The sequence below is a fragment of the Macrotis lagotis genome, chromosome 6, assembly GCF_037893015.1.
Source record: "Macrotis lagotis isolate mMagLag1 chromosome 6, bilby.v1.9.chrom.fasta, whole genome shotgun sequence".
Lineage (NCBI taxonomy): Eukaryota > Metazoa > Chordata > Mammalia > Peramelemorphia > Peramelidae > Macrotis > Macrotis lagotis.
The window spans coordinates 97,240,847-97,263,914 of NC_133663.1; the positions used below are offsets into that span (position 1 = coordinate 97,240,847).

Sequence of the window (23,068 nt, forward strand, 5' to 3'; positions counted from 1 at the left end):
TCCAGAAATCTTTATTCCATTCTCTAATATTCAGAGGCCCTACATATGAAGGGTCTTCAATTACCATGTCTTATCTGGGACTGCCTCTCCTTGACTCATCCTCTATGAAGCAAAGTTTCAGATTCTTTTTCTTCTAAAATCTTATTTGTTTGATTTCTTGATTCCATATAGTTAGGGATGTGTGTGTGTGTGTGTGTGTGTGTGTGTGTGTGTGTGTGTGTGTGTGAGAGAGAGAGAGAGAGAGAGAGAGAGAGAGTTCTAGATAGTATGATAAATGGAACCCTGATAAATGAAACACCATTTAATATCTTATAGATTAATACTGTAAATAATTAAGGGAAATCTCTCACCTCTCATAGTGCCTATCTGTAGAATGTTATGGACATACAACATTTTTATATTAACTTTTAGTTTAATTTTACTTTTAGGCAAATCACTTTATAGAAATGAAGGACATTAACAATGAGAATTGCATGTAGAACAGAAAGTTGAGAAGGGAAGAGTTTTTTGATTGTCTTTCTGGGTTTTTTTCAAATTGCATATTATGGGTGGCTGTCAAGACTACCTACACCTAGGACTTATTAAAAATGTTGCATAGATTAAAATAATGAGTTGGTGATGATCATTGTAGTCAAGAATTGGCAATTTCGGAGTAGGTATTTGAAGTATAATTTGTGGGGAGAGGTGAAAAGAGAAAAGGAAGGAGAAACAGGATTTCAACAATTTCATGATTCAGCAAACAATTAAGTATCTCCTGTTTACAACACATAGGCTGAAGAGAAAGGCAAAAAAAATGAAACTATCCTTGTCCTCAAGGAGTTTATAATCTATTAGGGAGTCTATAACAGGAATAAATGTAATGAGAGAAGTGATTATTATTGATCAATTATCAATATGGAGAATCCAGGATTTTTTTTCCCTTTCTATTTCCTCATTCAAAGCCCGGACCTTCAAGGACATTTCTGACCTTGCCCAAAGAAGTCACTCCACCCAGACCATCTTTTCTAGGTGGAATTCTTATGCTGGGTGGAGAATAGGCCTTTTTGTATAGATTTCCCCAGAGGAAGGGATGGACTGGCTTGAGATGACTGTCTTTGTCCAACTGTGACATGATCAGTCACATTCTCCCATCCCCCAACCCCTCACAGAATAAGCCCACCTATTGTAATATTTATTCTTTCATTAATCACTAACCAATAAACATTTAATTTCAAATGTACAGAACACCCACTACTTACAAAGGTATTTTTTTATTTTTGCAAGTTTATCTTGTTAAGTGACTTGCCCAAGGTCACACAGCTAAGTAAGTATTAGGTGTTTTAGGCTGGATTTGAACCCAGGTCCTCCTGACTTCAGAGATGGTGCTCTATCCACTATGCTATTGAACTTCCCCTTACAAGGGTATTTAAACATTGAGTGTTCTTCAGGGATCATTGAGAAGATCTCTGACCTCAATTTATTGATTATTTGCTGGCTATATTTGATAAAATTACTATTAATTGACCAGAACAATGTCTCTCAGACTTTTCATTCATTGAATAAATTCAAAATATATCTAAAGCAATAAAAAATTGCTATCAATAAGGAGTGAATGGTAGCTACTGGGAGAATACAACCTGTTATTCTGAGCTTTTGAAATAACTTGGTAATTCTGTGAGGTTGAGGTGAGGAAACAGTGTATTAAAAACATGAGAAACCATTTATGCAATGGCACATAGGAGGGAGATGCACTATCATGATTAGGAAACAGCCATTAGGTGAATTTGATAGGAAAATGCAAGAGAGAGAGAAAGAGAGAATATAAAATGTCTGGAAAGGCGAAGTGAAAGCCAGTTTAGGAAAAAACTATAGATTTTGCACATTGACTTCCTTTGCCTGCAATATCCTTTCCTCTCTCCTTTAGCTGTTGAAGACTAGACTTTCTTTGAGAGTCAACTCTACTCCAGCCTCTTCCAGTGATTAAGTCTTGTACTGACTATCCCATTTGCTCTTCCTTGATTTGAACTTACATAGAACTTTGTCTCTTTTATGTATTCTTTGTGTTTTTACTTAACTGTTTCATGAATGTTAAGTACAGACCTAGGGAAGGGAATAATGGCTCTGCCACTTCCTAATTAAGTGATTTTAGTCAAATCATTTCAGTTGTATAAGACTCAGTTTTTCTATTTTCAGAGATGGTCACTGGACTATATAATTTCTACATTCCCTATCAACTTTCAAATTATTACAAAAAAATCATAGTATAATAGCATTATAAATAGGAATCTGGAAGTCACATGAAAGGTTCAATGTATTCTAATGTTTTCATTTTTCTTATAAACAAGGAAACTGAAGCCTAGAAAATTTAAGTGATTTCTTAACAGGTCACAAAGACAATAAAAAGAAGGATTTTAATAAAGATCACAGAATCATAAATTTTTAGAGTTGGATGAAATATCCTTAGTCATCTAAGTAGAGTCAATGAGTTTAATTTCCATAATTTAAAAAGGTAGAGGAGCAAGTTCCTGGCTAAATATTAGATGCATTGGACTTCAGTCCTAGTTTTATCACAAGTCAGTTAGATGTGTGAAGTAGGCAAGTAACTTAGCTTTTCCTTTCCTTATGAGTATGGCAGTAGATTAGATGGTCTGTTTTTCTTTCACATGTGTTAGACTTCTCTAGTGACAAAACCAATGACTTCCAAATGTAGCAGACCAGTCAAGAAGAATTCATTAAGTAACTATCAAGTGCATTGAGGATACAAAGAAAGACAAAAGACAGTTCTGTCCTCAAGGAGCTTACAATGTAATGGGGGAGACAATATGCAAATAACTGTTTTCAAAGATGATGTATGTAGGATAAATTGTAGATAATCAACAGAGGGAATCAGAATCAGAAAAGGGAATCAGAAAAGGCCATACTGTTTTGCAGTTTTTCCAGCAGTTTTTGTGCAATTATGAATTATTACTCCAAAAATTTGGATCTTTGTGTATATTATATATTAGATTACTATGGTCATTTACTATAAGGTAATTTGTACTTAATCTATTCCACCTATTCACCGCTTTTTATTTTAGTCAGTACTAGATTGTTTTGGTAATTACTGCTTTATAATATGGTTTGAGATCTGACATGGCTAGGCCACTTTCACTTTTTTGCATTGATTCCCTTGGGATCTTGTTCTTCTGGATGAATTTTGCTGTTTTTTTTCTGACTCTATAAAATAATTTTTGATAGTTTGCTTGGTATGACACTAAATAAATAAAGTAAATAGAATTATCATTTTAATTAAATTGACTCAACCTACCTATGAACAATTAATAATTTTCCAGTTGAATTTTATTGTTGTGTTCATATAGTTCCTGGATTTGTCTTGGTAGGTAGATTACCAAGTATTTTTATATTGTCTACTCTTGCTGCTGAACTTTATTGGTTATTTAGAGAAATGCTGATGATTTATGTAGACTTATTTTTATATCCTACAACTGTGCTATAATTGTTAATAATTTCAAGTAGTTTTCAGTTGATTTTCTAAGACTTTTTAAGTATGCCATAATATCATTTTCAAAGAATGAGTTTTGTTTCCTCATTGCCTGTTCTAATTCCCTCTCTTCTCTGATTGCTATTGTTAATATTTCTAATACCATATTAAATAATAGAGATGATAATATTTATCCTTACTTCATCCCTGATTGTATAGGAAAGACTTGTACTTTACCTCTATTACAGAGAATGCTTGCTGATAGTTTTAGATAAATAGTACTTATCAGGGTGGCTAGGTGGCTAGGTGGATAAAGTACCGGCCTTTGAGTCAGAAGTACCTGCCTTCAAATCCTGCCTCAGACACTTAATAATTACCTAGCTGTGTGGCCTTGGGCAAGCCACTTAACCCCATTTGCCTTGAAAAAAAAACTAAAAAAAATAGTACTTATCATTTTAAGGTAAATTCCACTGATTCTTATGCTCTTTAATGATTTTTTTAAATAGGAATGAGTGCTGTATTTTGTCAATGACTTTTTCTGCATCTATTGAAATAATCATATGATTTCTGTTGTTTTTGTTACTCATATGGTCAATTATGTTGATAGTATTCCCCAAATTGAACCAACCCTGAATTCCCAGTATAAATCCTACCAGAACATAGTGTTTGATACTTGTGATATAAGTGCTACATCCTCTTTGCTAGTATTTTATTTAAAATTTTTGCATCAGTATTCATTAGGGAAATTAGTCTATAATTTTCTTTTTTTCTGTTTTGGCTCCTCTTGGTTTGGGTAACAGCACCATTTCTGTGTTATAAAAGGAACTGGGTAGGATTCTTTCTTTGCCTATTTTCCCAAATAATTTATATATTATTGAATTAATTGTTTTTAAATGTTTGGTGAATTCATTTATGAATCTCTCAGGAACTAGGTATTACTACAAAGGAATTTCATTGATGGCTTGTTCAATTTTTTCTTCTAAGATTGGGTTATTTAAATATTTTCTTTCTTCTGCTAATCTGGGTAATTTATATTTTTATAGATATTCATTTATTTTATTTAGATTGTAAATTTTTTTGGCATATAATTGGGCAAAATACCTGCTAGCAATTATCTAAATTTCCTCTTTGTTGGTGAGAAATTCACCCATTTCATTTTTGATATTAGTAATTTGACTTTCTTTCCTTTTAAGCCAAATTAACTGATGGTTTATCTATTTTATTTTTCCATAAAACCAATTTTTAGTTTTGTTTATTAGTTCCATGGTTTTCTTACTTTCAGTTTTATTTATTTCTCCTTTGATTTTCAGGATTTACAATTTGGTGCTTAATTGGATAGTTTTAATTTTTTCTTTTTCTAGGTTTTTTATTTCATTCAGTTCATTGATCTATTTTTTCTCTTTTTTATTGATGTAAGCAATTAGAGATATATAATTTTCCCTCTGTACTGCTGCATCCTATAAATTTTGATATATTTTCTCATTGTTGTCATTTTCTTTAATGAAATTGTTAATCTTTTCTACTATTTGTTTTTTGATCCACTTGCTTTTTAGAATCAGATTATTTAATTTCCAATTAATTTTTAATATCTCTTTCCACTGATGATTATTGAATGTAATTTTTATTGCTTTATGATAGGAAAATGATACATTTACTATTTCTGTTTTTCTGCATTTGGATGTGAGGTTTTTAATGTCCTATCATTTTTGTGTGCAGGTGCCATATATTGCTGAAAAAGATATATTCCTTTTTATTCCCATTTTCCATTTCTAGCTTTTTCATAATTTTAATCATTTCCTTAACTTGTTTATTTTTTGTGTTAGCTATATCTAGTTCTGGGAGGGGAAAGTTGAGTATAGTTTTATTATCTATTTTCTCCTTTAACTCAATCAACCTCTCTCTTTTTTAAGGTTTTTTGCAAGGAAAATGGGGTTAAGTGGCTTGCCCAAGGCCACACAGCTAGGTAATTATTAAGTGTCTGAGGCCAGATTTGAACCCAGGTACACCTGACTCCAGGGCAGGTGCTCTATCCACTGTGCCACCTAGCTGCTCCTTCAATTTCTCTTTCAAAAAATTTAGATGAGGGGGTGGCTAGGTGGCATAGTGGATAAAGCACCGGCCCTGGAGTCAGGTGTACCTGGGTTCAAATCTGGCCTCAGACACTTAATTACCTAGCTGTGTGGCCTTGGGCAAGCCACTTAACTTCATCTGCCTTGGAAAAAACCTAAAAAAAAATTTAGATGCTATACTATTTGGTGCATATGTGCTTAATAATGATATGATTTCATTGTCTGTGGTACCTTTCAACACATTATAGTTTCCTTCTTTATCTCTCAATTAGATCAATTTTTACTTTTGCTTTATCTAAGACCATGATTGTTACCCTTGTTTATTTTGCTTCACTTGAAGCATAATAGATTCTACTCCAGCTCCTTACCTTTAGCCTGCTTATTTCTGTTTGAAATGTATTTCATGTAAACAACATATTGTCAGATTCTGTTTTTAATCCATTCTATTATCCCCTTCTGTTTTATGAATAACTTTATCCCATTCACATTTATAGTTCAGACAAATGTGTATTTTCCTCTTTGCTATTTTCTCCTTGTTTATCCCCTTTTCATTTACCCTCTACCTTTTCATTACTCACAAACGTTTTATTTCTGATCACCAGCTTCTCCAATATACCTTTATTAGTATTATCAATCCCTTCTCCCCCCCATACATCTTTATAGGAATCGATAGATTTCTATATCTAAGTGAGTATGTTATTCCCTCTTTGAACCAATTCTTATAAGAGCAGGGTTTAAACTTTGTCCAACCCCTTCTTGCCCTCCATTATAATAGTTCTTTCTCACATGTTTTATATGGGACAATTTACCCCACGGAGTCTCTCCCCCCCTTTCTTCCAGTGTGATTTTTCTCTCTCACTCCTTAAATTATTTTTTTGTTTTCATCCTAACAATTTTACTTTATATAGACACCCTCTGTCTACATATACTCTTAGATTTTTAACTTTGCCATATAGAAATATAAACAGTTTAACCTTATTGAATTTGTTATGTTTTCTCTTTCTTGTTTCTTTTCTATCTATTTATGTTCCTTCACCTTTTTATTCAGTTCTGGTCTTTTAATTAGAAATGCTAGAATGTCCTCTGTTTTGTTAAATATCAGTTTTTCCCAGAAAGATTATATTCATTTTTTTCTGGGTAGGTGATTCTTGGTTGTAATCCTAATTCCTTTGACTTTTGGCATATATTCCAAGATCTCCAGTTCTTTAATGTGGTAGCTGTCAAATCCTGTGTAATCCTGACTGCAACTCCCTATTTGAATTGTTTCTTTTTTTGACTTCCTGCAATACTTTCTCTTTGATCTTTTAGCTCTAAATTTGGCTATGATGTTCCTGGGAATTTTCATTTTGAGATCTCCTTCAGGCAGTGATTGGTGGATTCTTTCAATGTCTATTTTGCCCGAGTAGTTTTCTTTGATAATTTCTTGAAAGGTTTTTGTCCAGGCTTTTTTTTTAAATCATGGTTTTCACATATTCTATTAATTCTTATATTATCTCTCTTGGATCTATTTGCTAGGATAGTTTTTTCCAATGAGAAATTTCACATTTTTTTCTAAGTTTTATTTTTTACTTTTTTGTTTTTTTTAAACTTTTATCTTGATGTCTGATAAAGTAGTTTCCTCTCGGTCAAATCTAATTTATAAGGAAGTATTTTCTTCTGTGAGTTTTTGTATTTCCTTTTCCATTTGGTTAATTCTATTATTTAGGCAATTGTTTTCCTTGGTACATTTTAATTTATCCTTTCCTATGCTATTGACTCTTTTTTCATAATTCTCTTGTATTACTTTCATTTCTTTTCTCATTTTTTCCCTCTACTTTTCTACTTAAATCCTTTTTTAATTCTTCTAGAAATTCTTTTTGGTCCTGAGACCAAATTTCATTTTTCTTTGAGGTTTTACATTTAACATTTTGACACTATTATCCTCTTATAGGTTTATACCCTGATCCTCCCTATCATAGTAGTACCTTTCTTTAATCAAGCTCTTTTGTTGTTATTTTTTTCTCATTTTTTCTGCCTTTTTAATGACATTTTTCTGCCTTTTATGACTTTTCATGATTTTAATGACTTTTATGTTATTATTGGGCTATGGTCCTACTCTGTTCCAGGGTCTTTTGGTGCTGGAACTCTAGGTTTTACTGATGTCTTTCACTAGACTTCAGGGCTTGGATGTTTGCTTTCCTTGGAAGGTAGGCTTCCCTTCTGGCTTATATGGGGGTGGGGGGAGTCTCTCCCTGTTGGTCTCTCCTGGGAGTTTGATTTAGTTGCTGAACTAGTCCAGGGGTAGGGCCCTGTTACTGTGTTGCTATGGGAAAAAGGTCTCTCTAGTGGTAGACTCAGAAACATGGTCTTGTATTTGACCAGTCCCAGGATGAGACTTTTCTACTGGTCAGCAATGGGGTCAAGGTCTCCCCAATGGCTTGTGCTGGGAGTAGGTTTGCTGTAGGTGTGAGACTTGATGCACCACATAAACTGTTCACTTGACCATGGGACTCCTAGTTTACAGGAGGTCAGGGCCTCTTTACTGGTAGATTGTCCTAGGCTTAGAACCTTTCTGCAGGTCCCATGCTATGAGACTGGCTACTCCTGCTGCCACTTTTGCTCTTGAATGTTAATTCTTTCCTATACCAGTGAGACAGACCTTTTTCAGACAGGCTGATAAGCTGCTTCCCTGCTTCTAGATCAATTCCAATGTGATTTTCTACTTGTTTGAAGGGGAATTTAGGAGGGAAATTTCTTCCTCACTCTGCCATTTTAGAACTGGAAATAATTTAATGCTAGGCCTGATTAAACAGTGCATAAATAACTAGTACTGGGCTTCCATTTTGTTTTATTTTACTGTTAAATAAGTCATGCTATTTGCAAAAATGCTTCATAATCTGACACATTCTCTAGAAGTGTGAACAAAGACAGGGACAATAGTTGTATTAACTTGTTCAGATATATAAAGTTCTAAGCTAGAGTTGATGATGAGTTATTTTTCCTTTTGACTGAAGGCAGTGGAAGAGAGAAGTCAGTAAAGTTAGTATTTTTTCTCTCAAGAAATCAGAACAACTACAGATGTCATTTGAAGAATGTTTATAGAAATGACTACAAGGATGACAGGTGGCAAATTATTCCCTCCCCATTTTACAACTGGATGAACTGAAGTATGCAGGGGTTAAGTGACTTACCCAAGGTCAATGAGCAAAGTAATAGCTGAGTTAAATGTTCTTATTGGGCTGTATCTCCAAACCAGAAAAGCTTCTACTCCATTACCCCCTGGCCTTTTCCCATTAGATTGAAAACATCGACATGTAGAACAGACTGAAATAATTTTCTAAAATGCCATTAAAATTAAGAAGATACTTAAAAGGACACATGAGGAGCCACATTCAACAAGTACAGAAATAAATTATAGATGGGAAAGTATTAAAACACCTGACCTGTGTGGGTATCTGAATAATATGCAAAATGATCTCATTCATTTAGTTCTAACGTTTGCTGTCCTAATCTGAAATATGAAAAATGTTCCCAAGAAGAAGGAGAGCAAGAAGGAGAACATCTTAATATACAGTGAAATATAAATTAAAAATCTCTCTAAAGCTATTAGTAAAAGTACTGAAATACATTAGCGGGTGCAGAGGTTCATCTTTGGATGAATGTTCTTTGAAATCAGATTCATCACTGAAATTAATCTGAGAGGCGTCGAATCTGCATGGAGTTAAAAGCTGAAAAATGAGAAGACTTCATTGAAGTTCCAAATTGTACAGGGGATCAGAATTCATAATCCATTGTCATTGATAACTGGAGCACATAGTCATTTAAATGACTTACATCTTGGAAAAGGTAGGAGAATACCTTGAAATACCATTGCTTAGGAAAAATGGCCATTAACTGGATGGATCTGGTTTCCTATGAGCTGCTGAGATAACTAAATTTTCTCACAGAAAACAATGATCACCATTGTTGCATTAATTAGCAAGGATTACATATTTTATCTAGATAGGGAAAGTTGTCCACTTACTGGAAAAACTTACTAAAGTTTCCATCTTTATTCTTGAACTCTATAAGTGAAATACATTTAGTATACATACACACACACACACACACACTCCCTTCATATACCATAGATTTTGGTACCAGTTTTTTTGGCAATCATCTAAACTGGAAAATATCAGTTTCAGTGGTCAGTGATTAGATTTCAATCAGAAGTTATATGTGTACATAGATATTGTGCTATTAGAATTTCATTTGTTGCATTTCAATCTCAGAGACTGCATTGAATACACAATCATTTGTGAACAAAAATTCAGATACCAACTCTCCCTTGCTCTTTATAGTTTTTTCAGGTTAATAAATTTATCATTATTGTGATATATGACCTAGATGCCATTTTTGTTCTTGTTGAAGGTATCTTACAACATTGCTGAAAACATCATGCTAAAAAACATGGGAGACAATAGACAGCCCTGCTTCTCTCCATTGGTGACTGGGAAAGGGCTGGACAGCATTGTCCATTGTTCAGAACCCATACTAGCATGCTGTAATAAACTGACATATAACTGATGAATTTCTTGAGTTACCCAAATTTTGCCACAATTTTCTATAAGCCTTCATAAAGGACAGCATCAAAGTTAGATCAAATGTTATATATGGACCTCTGTTCTGCTCCTGGGATATCTCCTGGATGTATGTAAAGTGCTTTGTAAACACTACAGCACTATATAAATGTTAGTTATTACCATTGCTGTTGTTAAATAGCAGGGCCAGGAGTTGAACTAGGATATTGTGATTCCAAATTCATGCCTTTACGTTAATACTTTATTTACCTCTGCCAAAAAAAATGCATTGACTGGCAAAAATCAAGCTTGCATTACTCATCCAGTTTAAGCAGATACCCATTTTGACTAGTCAATGGGATGAATGCACATCTCAAATCAACATAATTTGAAGGGTCTAAGCAAGTTATACCTTTAGCATATTGGCAGTCTGCTTGATTACACAAAACAGATGAGGGAATTTGTTATAATCAGCTAATCAGAATTTGGATCTGTGGCTTATACAGCTATCTGTGAGAGACATTTACAGCTGAAATGTCAACCTTCTCACTAACTTGACAGAACATTTACAGGGGCCACCATCTGTGGTAGTATCTATATACCTAGAGAAGTCACAATCTTCCTGGTTTTCTCTTCTGTAAAATGAATTATTTGTACTGATTGGTCTCTGAGGTCCTGAAGAACTGAAGAACTCTAAATAGATAATTCCATAGGCCCTAGAATTGGCTTTGTCTTTATTTGACATTCCATTGAACATGAGTTCTTAATGAAGGGACAGTAGCCAAAGGTGGGAAGAAACTGAAGATACAACTCTTCTGCTATTTTTAATTTTTTTTAAAGTTCCTGTGACTATAGAAATGACTTGACTCCCATAGTTACTAATCCTATTGACCTAGATTCCTGGCCTTCCCATGAGTTAAATAGTCATTGAGTCAGAATGGTCACATTTATTTCCAACCCTACTTTTCTCAATTTTCAATCATCAATGATAATTGGCATCATTTGATACTATTTAAAATAGTACTTATTAATTTTTTTTTGTGTCACAGATCTTTTTTTGGCAGACCAATGAAATCAATGGATTCCTCAAAATGATGATTTATTGATTTTTAAATAGTAAATGAAGGAAATTCTAAATTTCACTTAGAGGTTGGTGAAGATGTTTTTCCACCCAAGTTCAGGGATCCCTGAAATTTAACCACAGACCCCTGGAGACCCCAGATTAAAAAATGCAACTTCAATTACCCAGAATACTTGAAGAACAGAGTGTTTTGGTTAATTAACCTTTCTGAGTTATTCAGGCTTAACCAGAAATCCTGTTTTGTTCCAGTCTTTACTGAAAAACTTTCAAAAAGATAATTACTTATTAGACAACTATCCTGCCTTAGTAATTGGTGGCAGTGAAATTTGTTGAAACATTTGTGATTACTAAGGATTTCAAGTAGATCAAGGCAATCATTTTGTATATCAATGATAATTTTATCACATTGGAGATTCAAGAGATAAAGGAATTTGTACTGATCTTAGGAAATACCCTGTAGCTCTTTTGTAGAGTGGCAGGAAGGAGGGTGATAGTCTTTATTACACTCGTAACTTTGGATTCTCAGGCTCCCAGACCAGAAAGGGTGTCTATTGAGCCATCAAACTCATGAAATGGAGCATAGACATTGTTTAAGGTTTCTCAATTTGATACTTCATTGAAATTGAGTTTGGGGATTTTTGGTCCATGTGAGAGGAAGAACAGATGGAAAGGATTCAGTTGTAGGTTGATTCTGTTGCCTTTTCCCTCTCCTTTCTCACAGGAATTTTGGTGGAATATTTTTGTAGATCAGAGTTGTGAGGTTTCAAAGAAATTGCTAAGTGTCAGTGGGTGATACAATGCATTTCCAGATCTCCCATATATTCATTTTCATTTTTTGCCATTCCAGGTGAGGGAGTAGTCCCCTACTATAACTGTACAATGAATTTGATTTCTACTTCTCTTACCTTCCAATGAATGAGGAGAGAAAAATGATAAGTAGATTACATCTCTGTAGTTGACAGCATGAGCTACCAGTTAGGTTTTATTCAAATGAACTGTTCTCTTCAGATCACAATTCTCTCTCCACCCACATTCCCATTGTTCACCGTCCTTTCAATGTTATCATTTAAATCTCTGAGATAAAATTAAAAATGAAAAATTGGTAGTTAATCCTTCTCTATGTGACTAATATTGTCATGATCAGCAATTTGGGAAGTGATTGAAGGGGTTAACATCCCTGTTTTAGCATGAAGTGAGGGAGATGTCTACTGATCCTATATGGAAAGTCTCACAAGTAAGGGAGTTATACTGTGGTCACAGCACTAGGCAAACAAAAATAACCAATAACTAAGAAAGCCTATAGGGCATAATTTAGATACCCATAGAAATGAACTGAGATAAGACCTTGAATCAAAAATTAATCTGAGAAAAACCAGAATCTAGGGAGACTGACATGCCATGGGACAAATCTAATAGAATCTGGAACTTTCCTCTGTCCCCATATTTTGAGAATGGGTGACATCTGTAGATATGTACAATAGACGGATGTCTTTATCACTTATAAGTAAAATGCCTATCCTTCCATCCAATGTGAAAATTGGAATTCTTCTCTGTCTAGACATCTTCTACCTTATGGGGACATTGACTATTATAAGGGGAGGTTAACCCTATTTCTAACTCAAAGAGGGTTACTGTTCAAAATGATGTAGTAAAATAATATTGGGTCTGCCTATAGTTTATAGTATTTAAACAATTTTCCTTTAATAGCTCATAAAAGTCACTTAATTAAATTTATTCTCATTCTAAATATACTTTATTTAAATCTTTGTTCTTTTGCTTTAAAGTAGAGTTGAATGTGCATTTTTGGTTCCTTTATAGCATCAGCCCACTATAGTCAAACATCACAGATACCAGAGTAGAAAATGAAAACTGACATGCTGCTGATTAATGTTCCAGTAAGAATCCAATAAATAGACTCATCCTATCTTTCATCATCGTGTCCAGTAGGACTGAAGCCTGTCTTATCATTGGGTTCCTAATTGGCTGGAAGAAGGAGTAATGAACCCCATACATTATGGGGGCTCCTTAGTTTCACATAGGTGGACATGTTGGACAAATGGGGAAGAAATGAATATTTACTTAGGCTTCCTATGCATTAGGTACTGTGTTAAGCACTTTACAAATTCTGTCTCATTTGAACATGATGAAAACCTTACTATTATCTCCATTTTACAGTTGAGGAAATTGAGTCAACAGACTTGCCTGAAGTCTTGCCCAAGATCACACAACTAATCAGTTTCTGAGGCTAGATTTGAACTCAGGTTTTCCTGATCTAAGGTCCAATGCTCTGCTCTTCGATCTAACTACTTCAAAGTCTTCATTTTCTCCCTGTAGTCAGTAAAGGATTTGAGAGCCCTCTGTAGTTCTGTATAGGGAAGGAAATGGAACCCCAAATGAGGTCAGAAAAAAGTCAGAAATAGTTGAAAATGACTAAGCACAACAATGTACAGTTTTACATATATCACATGGCCAGAATGTTTGCAATATTTCTGAGCTCCAGAGAAATCATCCTACATGAGATAGCTATACTCTAGGCACACATTAGTGAAATGAGCTGTGTTAATAGCAGGAATATCCTGTGGTGTGGATTGGCCACAGCTTCTGTACTCATGGAGGATCTTTTGCTGAAGTATGTGCACCTGGAGACATCTGGGTTCCAGGATAGGTAATGGCTGTTGTGTTGTTCATGTCTTATGTTAAAGAGGGTGTCTGAATAGGGTTAAGTGGGCAAACAAGACATTTCATTTTTGTCATTGTAGCATTCTCCTTCATTCCAATAGGTTTGGCTTGAGAATAAAATAGAAACTGTTCTGTCTGACATTTAAAGCCATCCACCATCTGGCTTCCAGACACCATTCCAGTCTTGTCATTCACACCCTTTGTGTCCAGAAAAATTGGTCTATTTGCTATTTTCTCAATGTGAAATTCTGCCTTTTATTTTTGCTTCTATGTAGAAGTGATCTCCTGTGTATGCCCTCTTCTAACCTCTTCTTGATAAAATTCCTAGCTTCCTCAAAACATTGTTCTGATGCCATCTTTTCCATAAGGTCCTTCCTGATCCCATTTGGATGTTAGTGCTCTCTCCTTCTGGGAAATGACTATGTATATGTTCTGGAATTATTTATTTGTGCACATAATAATAGATAGCACTTATAGAATGCTTTTGGGTAGCAAGGTGGTACAATGGATAGAGCACTGGGCTTGGAACCAGGAAGATTCATTTTCATGAGTTCAAATCCAGCTTCAATTACTAGCTGTGAGTCGCTGGGTAAACAACTTAAACTGCTCTAGTTCCTTGTCTGTAAAATGAGTTGGAGAAGGAAATGGCAAATCACTCCAGTATCTTTGCCAAGAATACCCCCAAATGTGGTCAGGAAATGACTGAAATGACTCAGAAATAACATAGAGTGTCTTAAGGCTTACAAAAGACTTTATAAATATTATCTCATTTAACCATTTGAATAGATGTATTACTATCCCTATTTTACAGATAAGGAAAACATCAGATAAACATTAAGTGACTTACTAGGAATCATACCTTTAGTGTCTGAGGTTGGATTTGAACTTGTCTTGACTTTAGGTCCAGAAGTATATCTATTTTATTACCTGTTGACTTATCTAATTTTCATATTATCATATACAGAGTAAACAATTAATAAATGATGGATTGGATATATATATATATATATATATATATATATATATATATATATATATATATATATATTCTACCTAATTTTGGCCTTCATTTTATATTTTCATTAATGTTTTCTCCATACTCTATACTATAGTGATCATAACAACAACACCCAGCATATACTGTAATATCAGGTGAAAAGTGAGGAGCAATTTCAATTAGTTTATTTTGTTCCAGCTAACATTATTACTGTATATTATGGCAATAAATCAGGTTTTCCCAGTTCAATAATTTTGCTTCTCACCACTTAAATATTTTTGTTGTCATTGTTGGGTGCATGCTTTTGCATTATAAAATGACCAAGATATCCATGAAATGACAATTATTTATCAAGCAAATACAAACTTCCCTGATTTTGTCTGGAGTAATCCTTTCTTAAAGGAACTTTTCCTGCTTTTGAAGGTGCAGTTTCAGACTACTGAGACTATTCAAAGGAATGAATGTAAGACCAGAAAGCAAGAATGGCCAAAAACCCAGAATCATACTTTCAAACTCAGAAGGAGATCACATGAGACTTTTTCAAAAAGAGAGATTGGGAAAAGGAAGCAAGTCATTAAAACACTGTAACTAATTCAAGCATAAGTTAAATATAATGTTCTCATTTTCAAACTATGCATTGGATCAGGGAGGACAGCCTAAATGTGTTTGTTTTTTTGTTTTTCTTTTTGTGGGGCCAATGGATTTAAGTTACTTGCCCAAGGTCACTCAGCTAGTATCAGGTGTCTGAGACTGAATTTGAACTCAGGGCCTCTTGACTCCAGGGTCAGAGTTCTATTAACTGCATCACCTAGCTATCCTGAACCTATATATTAATATGAAGAATATAGTGTCACAAGTCCCAAGAACATTTCTATGCCATAAACAATTCAAGAAGTCTTAAAACAGTTAAATAAATGATGCAGGGTTCAGAAAGCAGAATTGAGAAACTAGAAATTCTTAGTTTCATTAAAAAAAAAGTCCAAGGCTGAATATACAAATACTCAAATGAATTTATGAGCCTAAAGATTTGGCATTTGCCTCCATGGTGTAATTGCTTGTCCATCCTATATGACTCTTTTCCATGTCCTCTTATACATTTACTAGGGTGTGTGGAATTCACTTGAACAGAAAGTTTGCAAACCTCAATTACATATGTCTTAGGGCATTCCTGATTCATAGTAGGTGCTTTAACTGACACAAGAGGAAGAGCTGTTCTTTAATTTATTTATTTATTTTTACATCAAATAACTGTGTTGGAAGTTCTAAATAACTTTTAGTTAGCTTCATAAAAATGTAGACAGAGCCAAGTAAACAGATGACAGACCAGTTCAAGTTCAAAAGGTATTGCTGTGGCCTTGGTTCCTTTTTAATCATTGTTTTCTGATTCTTGAAACAGATTCACTTCACCAAATCTAGAGAAAAAAGTAAAAAAGCTACCTAGGAGTCCTATTGTAAGATAACGTAATGTCTACAGCATTCCCGCCAGTACTAATGGTCTGGAGAGCAGAATGCTAACACCAGGTTGTCATATTGTACAGGTGAAAGTGAAATTCTGAGGGCCATTGAGCCCTGAAAATTTCTCTAATGTATCACAATTACAGAGACAACTGTGCTAAATAACTTCCCACTCATCTGCTGTGAAAACTTACAGTGTGTTCAATAGCCCTCAAAATTTTTTATTTGGAACCTGTGGTGAGGTGATCTGGTGGCTGTTACACTGAGCTCTTGTAGAATAAATACAGTCAAATTGGTTCAGGACCTTAAGAGTTTTTTTTTCTCTTTTGAAATGCACAGCTTTTAAAAGAGTTCTTATTAAGGTCCATTGATTTTTTTTTTCTGTATCACAATATATTTGAAAAAGAAGAAAGGGACCAAAGATGACATAGGTTCCAATATGGGCAGAATCAGGTCCAATGCTTTCCTAAGTACATTAAACATCCTTGTTCTAGGAAGCAGTTTGAATTTGAAGAGCATTGCTCTGCCCAGAGGCCCCCATCAGTGCTATTCAGATGCATTATTAAATAGCCAACTCAACTTCAAACCAGAGAAGAGAACCTATACCAATCCAAACTGTAGTCTTCTAACTCTACTCGTGTAACCATATAACCCTATCTACCCTTACTGCCTCTGAGAACCCATATCCAAACACATTAGCAGCAGGGCTCTAAAACTTCCATTACACCCCTATGACCTTTACCCTTATCATTGCTTTTTGATGATTGAGACTGGAAATGGAGAAATGAACTAGAAAACTAATTATTCCACAGAAATACAATACAAAGCTCTGGAATGTTTCACATCATCATCAAGCATGCTGCTAACAAGTCCTAGCTTTAGATTTTAGGAATAGGTGAAAATGAGATGGTTGGCAGGAGACAGTTTCTAAACACCTTGGCATTGGTTCTGAGTCCATAATGCTTTCACCCTCTCATGGGGAACTCAAATGATCACTGTTCTTTCCATTTAAAAGAGAGATTCTAATGATTATCTCTCTCTCTCTCTCTCTCTCTCTCTCTCTCTCTCTCTCTCTCAAAAACTGACACTATGGTTAATAAGGCCCTTTGAGGCAAAACAATTGTAGTGAAGACTGAATGTGCACATATAGGTATACTAAAGAATTATTTATATTTAGATCTTCCAACACAGTTAGGAATTAATTCTGCATTGTATACATACATACATATATATATATATTTTTTTTTCCCCTCTCTACATAATATATAAGGAAATCATAGTCCTAGTTTTTTTCCCATTTTGTACATGCACAGAAAAAAAAGATGTATTCCTTATCTCAATTCTATTTTCTGTTTCTTGGGAAGGCAGCAGGGCTGGTCTGAATTAGAATAATAAAAAGATACTAGTAAATTTGAGGGTTACCTGAGCTTGCATGCTTACTGGCATGGTTTGGTATCATGGGGATTTTTCCAACCTGCTTTGTATGGGCAAAGCCAAGCAGCAGCTAACGTGTGGGCTTTCTTTCTCCTATTATTATTTTCTACCTGAGGGGAAGGAAGCACTCTAAATTTATATTTTTAGGTGCAAAGTAAGTCTTGAAGTTGGTTATCTTTATAGGCCAAATCTTGCATTGATTTATCCAACTCAAATGGGTTACCAGCTCACTCCTACGACTCTAGAGACTCACACAGCAAGTGAAGTCTTCCTAGAGATCATCATTTTTTCCAGAGAACACACAAACAAGACATTCCCTCAGCAGTTTTGCCTTGAAGCAAGCATCTGTGGGAAGTCTCACAAAATTCATACCTAAGTTGAAAGAAGAAATGGAACTTTTCACACTGAGGGCATGGGACCTCCAATGATCTCGGGTTTGTCTCAATCCGATACACACAGTATGTATCCCAATAGTACTGTAATTGCTATGGATCTCTGTAAACAATGCAGCTGGTTTCAACAATCATCAACATGGGTAGAGTTCTGGCATTTCTCTTGATATGTGCTGGGGGTATAATTACTCCTTAGGGGTATAATTACCAGCAGCTGATCTTAGACTGTGGGTATGGATTTCCCTGCACCTGCATTTTTGCTTCTCACACTGACAGCTCCTATGTTGATGTAGGGGTATGTCTATCTTGAACTATGGATGCTTCTTATTTACCAGTGTTTGTAGACGTTGTCTCTGAATAAATACCAGAGTGCTGTGTTCAAGTTATGGCTTTTACCCTGACTCATGGTGTATCTTTGAACAAAATCATCTCATCTCTATTTACTTTAGCTTGTCATGTATAAAAAAAGGAAAAACCCCTGTGAGAATGTCATCAACTTCTTCTGTAGTTTGAATATGAATTAGTGAGAAATGTTGTTTTCAATGGTTGTTGACTCAAGGATAACAGCTGCCCCTATATTGAGGAACTAGTCAAATTGCCCTGGCCCACTTTTGAAAATAAATAATCAAATATACAGCAAGGATGATAGCCCCGATCATAGAAATAATTAAAAAAAAGAAATTGTCACAGTGCTATAAAGGAGAGAGGAAACCCTCTGAGTGGCATGTCTGCATCACTTTGGAGACTATAAAGCCCCAGAGGCTTTGCACAGAAAGAATGATGCACCTGCTTTATTTTTTTTCAGAGCCCTCTCTTTCATGTAGTTGATTATTTACATTTCGTTAAAAATAATTGGAGAAATTTATAAACATTACTTGCAAAAGTGTAACTGTCAGCCATCCACAAGAGTGGATGAGGAAAAAAAGAGAACATTTACCTACACCCCAAAATTGGGAGAAATTTTACTGTCGAGGCAAAAAATCAGGAGCTTGATGATTAAATGTGGAGAGCTGTCATCGTGGCATTATATTAAAATAACTTGCCTCAAGCAACAGCACACATTTTCTCTTTTTAAATCTGTCATTTCTCAGGAGGCTGTGACTCCAGTTGGCTGCGATGGTTGCTCTGTAGTCATGGCAGCTCTAGAGACTGGAACACTTAAATCCTCGCTTCTTGGGCACCTGGGGGGCGGTGGAGTGGGGCGAGTTGCTCATTAACTACTGGATGGCCACAGTGAACGATTTGCCATTACATTTTTTTTGTGACTTCATGGGGCTTTGCACAATCTGATGGTTTAAGTAGAACACTACCAGATAAATTATTTTCAACATTCTTCTTCAGACAATGATGTCAGGCTCCAGGGCAGAATGAACTGCAGTTGTTTATGCCATCTTAATAAGATGCTCAGCCTCGTGCTCCTGCCTCTAGTCATAATGCTTTTAATGATGTCCACGCTGTGTAGCTATTACATCCAAACTGTGTGGCAACAGTATGATGGGTAAGGGCTTAAATAAACTAAAGATGGAAGAGAGATGACATGTCAGTAACAAAGCTTCTGGATCCATTCAATGGAACAGACGTTTTACTTTGCCAGTCAATTCAATTCAATGAACATTAAAAAAAGAACATTGTCAATGGGCAGGGTCCCTGTGTCCCTGGGAATATAAAGATAAAAATGAAATAGTTTCTGACTTTGAGGTGCTCAATTATATTTGGGGGATTTAATATGCACATAACTAAAGTATCTTCAAAGTAATATGAAATAATTTCAAGGGGCAGAGAGGGCTAATCACTGGAAGAATAAAGTCCTTGGGCTTTTTTTGTTGTTTAGTCATTTCAACCATGTCTGACTCTTTGGAACCTCATTTCAGTTTTTCTTGGCAAAGATACTACAATAGCTTATCATTTCCTTCTCCAACTCATTTTAAAGATGAGGAAACTGAGACAAACATGTTTATATGACTTCCCCAGAGTCACACAGCTAATAACTAGGGCCAGATTTGAATTCAGGAAGTCTTCCTGACCCCAGGCCTGACACTCTATCCATTATGTCATCTAGGTTTCCTAAGTCTTTGTGTAGAAGCTAACATCCAGACTGAGAGTTCAGGGTTCAAGACCTTTTGTAAGAATAGAAGTGAAGGAATGAATTCCATTCATAGAGGACCACTTGTGCAAAGGCTTTCCTGACTTCCATGCTCTGTCTTACCCAGTTTCCTCATATGTAAAATGGGAATAATAATAGCAGGTATATCCTGGAATTGTTGGGAGGATAAAATGAAATACTAGGGTGCTTTGTGAATTTTAAAGTAATTCCTCTTCCTTCCTTTTTCTTTCTCCTCCTCTTCTTCCTTTTCCTTTTTTCTCTTCTCTTTCTTTTCCTCCTCCTCCTCTTTCTCCTCCTCCTCTCATTCTTCTTCTTCTTGTTCTTGCTTACTTGTTTTTATTCTTGCCTTTGTTCTTTTTCTTGTTCTTTTTTGTTTGTTATTATTTGGTGTTGTTTTTGTTTTTGTTCTTCTTCTTCTTCTTTATTAACTTTTTTTGGCAACAACTTTATGTTAAGCTAAAATCTCATATCTTATGTAGCCTCTCCTAATTCCCCTCAGTTCTAGAACCTTCCCTTTTTTGATTTCTTCCAACTTATCCTGAATAGATCTTGTTTGTACATAGTTATTTGCATATTATCCTCCTTGGAAGTTAGACTGTGGACTCCTTGAGAGTAGGGAATTTCTTTATATTCACAGTGCGTATATTGTTTGCTTATTCCTCTAATCCCTGTTTCTGCATATCTACAACTTACAGTTTTGTTGATATTAATGTAGTTTGTTCCCTGTGAGGAATCTCTTCCTATCAATGAATATTATCTACCATTCTAAACTCAGAAGTCTTATAAAGTTTCCTGGACATTGAGATTAAATAACTTGTCCAGGGTAACAAAGTTAGCATGTACAGAGGCTGGATTTGAACCCAGATCCTCCTGACTTTGATGTCATGGATTCTCTGTCCATGATGCCCATGCCACCTATCTGATATAGAATTAACTACTAATGGTAAGGATACTCTATTTCTCTAGCTCTATAGTTTACAATGTGGTTTCATCAAAACATTCCCATATCATGATGAAGCATCTCCAAAGAGGGAGTGACTGACAATTGAAGTTCTCACCTAACTCTGTCTTGCCCCTCACACATAACCTGGCATTGATCTCCACAAATAAAGGAAAAACCCCAAGCAATAGGCTTTTGTTTAGAACAACAACAAGAAGAACAATAAAACAATATCAGGATTATTATTATCATTTTATAAGTAAGAAAAAGAGTCTCAAAGGGATTAGGAGATTTGACACTTGCCAAATTAATAGCTGTCACAATAAGGATTTGAACCCATATCTTCAGATGACCAGCCCCAGACCACTGGCATTATTCCTTCTCTAAGGATCTAGAGAAGAGTGAAATTTCTAGGATGGTTGTGATGAGGACACTAAGATCTGATTAGCCTTAAGGGAACTTGTAGAACTTCTTTCTATCTTTTGCTCTGGCAAACCTAATCAAATCAATATTACTAATTTTAATGGAAAAGGTGACTCAACAAGTTTCATGTTGGGAAGCTCTCTTCACCAGTCTTGTGACTTCTCAGACCAAAACACCCTTCCTAGTCACCACTTTCCTGCATATATTGACCCTCCCATGAATAGACTAATGATGAAGCATACTATTAGCCTCCAGCAAAAGAACTGATATTGTCTGAATATAGAATGAAGCATACTATTTTTCACTCTTTCTTTTACTCTTTTTCCTTTTATTTTTTATTTAAATCTTATACAAAATGGAAAGTTTCCATACTAGTATGTAAAGTGTTCCATATTTGCATATAGATAAACTGTATCTAATCACTTACTGTCTCAGAGAGAGGAGAGGGGAGAGAGGGAGATAGAATTAGGAACTCAAAACTTAAAAAATGTTAAAAATTATTTTAACATGCAATTTTGGGGAAACTTTATGTGTGTATATTTGGAGGGAGGGAGGGAGGGAGAGAGAGAGAGAGAGAGAGAGAGAGAGAGAGAGAGAGAGAGAGAGAGAGAGAGAGAGAAAGAGAGAGAGAGAGAGAGAGGAGATTGTCTCACTTCTGTCTTTATATTTTTACTATTCAGTACAATGCTTTTCCTATTGCAAATGCTTAATAAATATTCTTCATTCATTCATTCAAGTAAGGTATTGGGGGTGTGGCAGAAGTCTAAATCCACTTACTAAAGTGCTCCATTTCTCTCAGACATTGAAGTGACACAGAACCTTGCTTGGCTTGACTCAAATGTTTCTTTCTTTTCATCCCAGGGGTCAATATCAACTGTATACTCTCTGAATCTGAATGAAGGGATTAATCTTGACCTTCTTCATTTCTATCTGCAGACATACACAGAATGGAGTCATCAAATGCAACAGAGATCCTCAAACTCAACAGGTCTCCAGGGACCCAGCTGACCCCCATCGATCAGCCACTAATATAAAATCAACAGAGTTCTTTGCTTTCCTGCTCTATGTGGCAGAATCAACTCTGATCAGTGTCATCAATTCAGCTCACAGGAACATTCAATAAAAACAGAAACCTTGACAGTCAGTCTTCTGCCTCCCAACCTCCCTCCCTAAGGCTGTTCTCAGAGCCTGAGTCCAAATGACTGCATTGGCTCAGATCAAAACCCGACTGTTGGATGATAAATACTACAGACAATGTGGGTCTTTGCACACAGTGTATGTAAGCTGAATACTGAATGACATATTGACTGAGCACTTATTCCACAAGAATGATTCAAAATAATAATAGCTAGCATTCATATAATGCTTTAAGATTTCCAAAGCTCTTTACATATATTAGATCTTTTGTTCCTCACAACTGTTTTCCCCATTTCTTTTTTTGGGATGAGGAAATTGAGGCATGAAAGGTTGAACCTGGTTTGCCCAGGTACATAGAG

General features: G+C 35.3%; 1 protein-coding gene across 2 annotated transcripts in view; it reads left to right on the forward strand.

Moving 5' to 3' along the window:
• LOC141491140 (protocadherin-8-like) overlaps positions 1-22,712 on the forward strand; it is a 49,118-nt gene extending 26,406 nt beyond the window's left edge. Inside the window, exon 5 of one of the 2 annotated variants that reach the window (XR_012469474.1) lies at positions 22,509-22,596. Coding sequence is in view for 1 of the 2 variants with exons in the window: in XM_074191771.1 (XP_074047872.1) it covers positions 22,509-22,606 (98 nt within the window). In the remaining variant the exon portion in view is untranslated. Of the gene's footprint in view, positions 1-22,508 lie in introns of both variants that reach the window. The other variant, XM_074191771.1, reaches the window with a different exon arrangement.
• Positions 22,713-23,068: the final 356 nt, after the last annotated feature.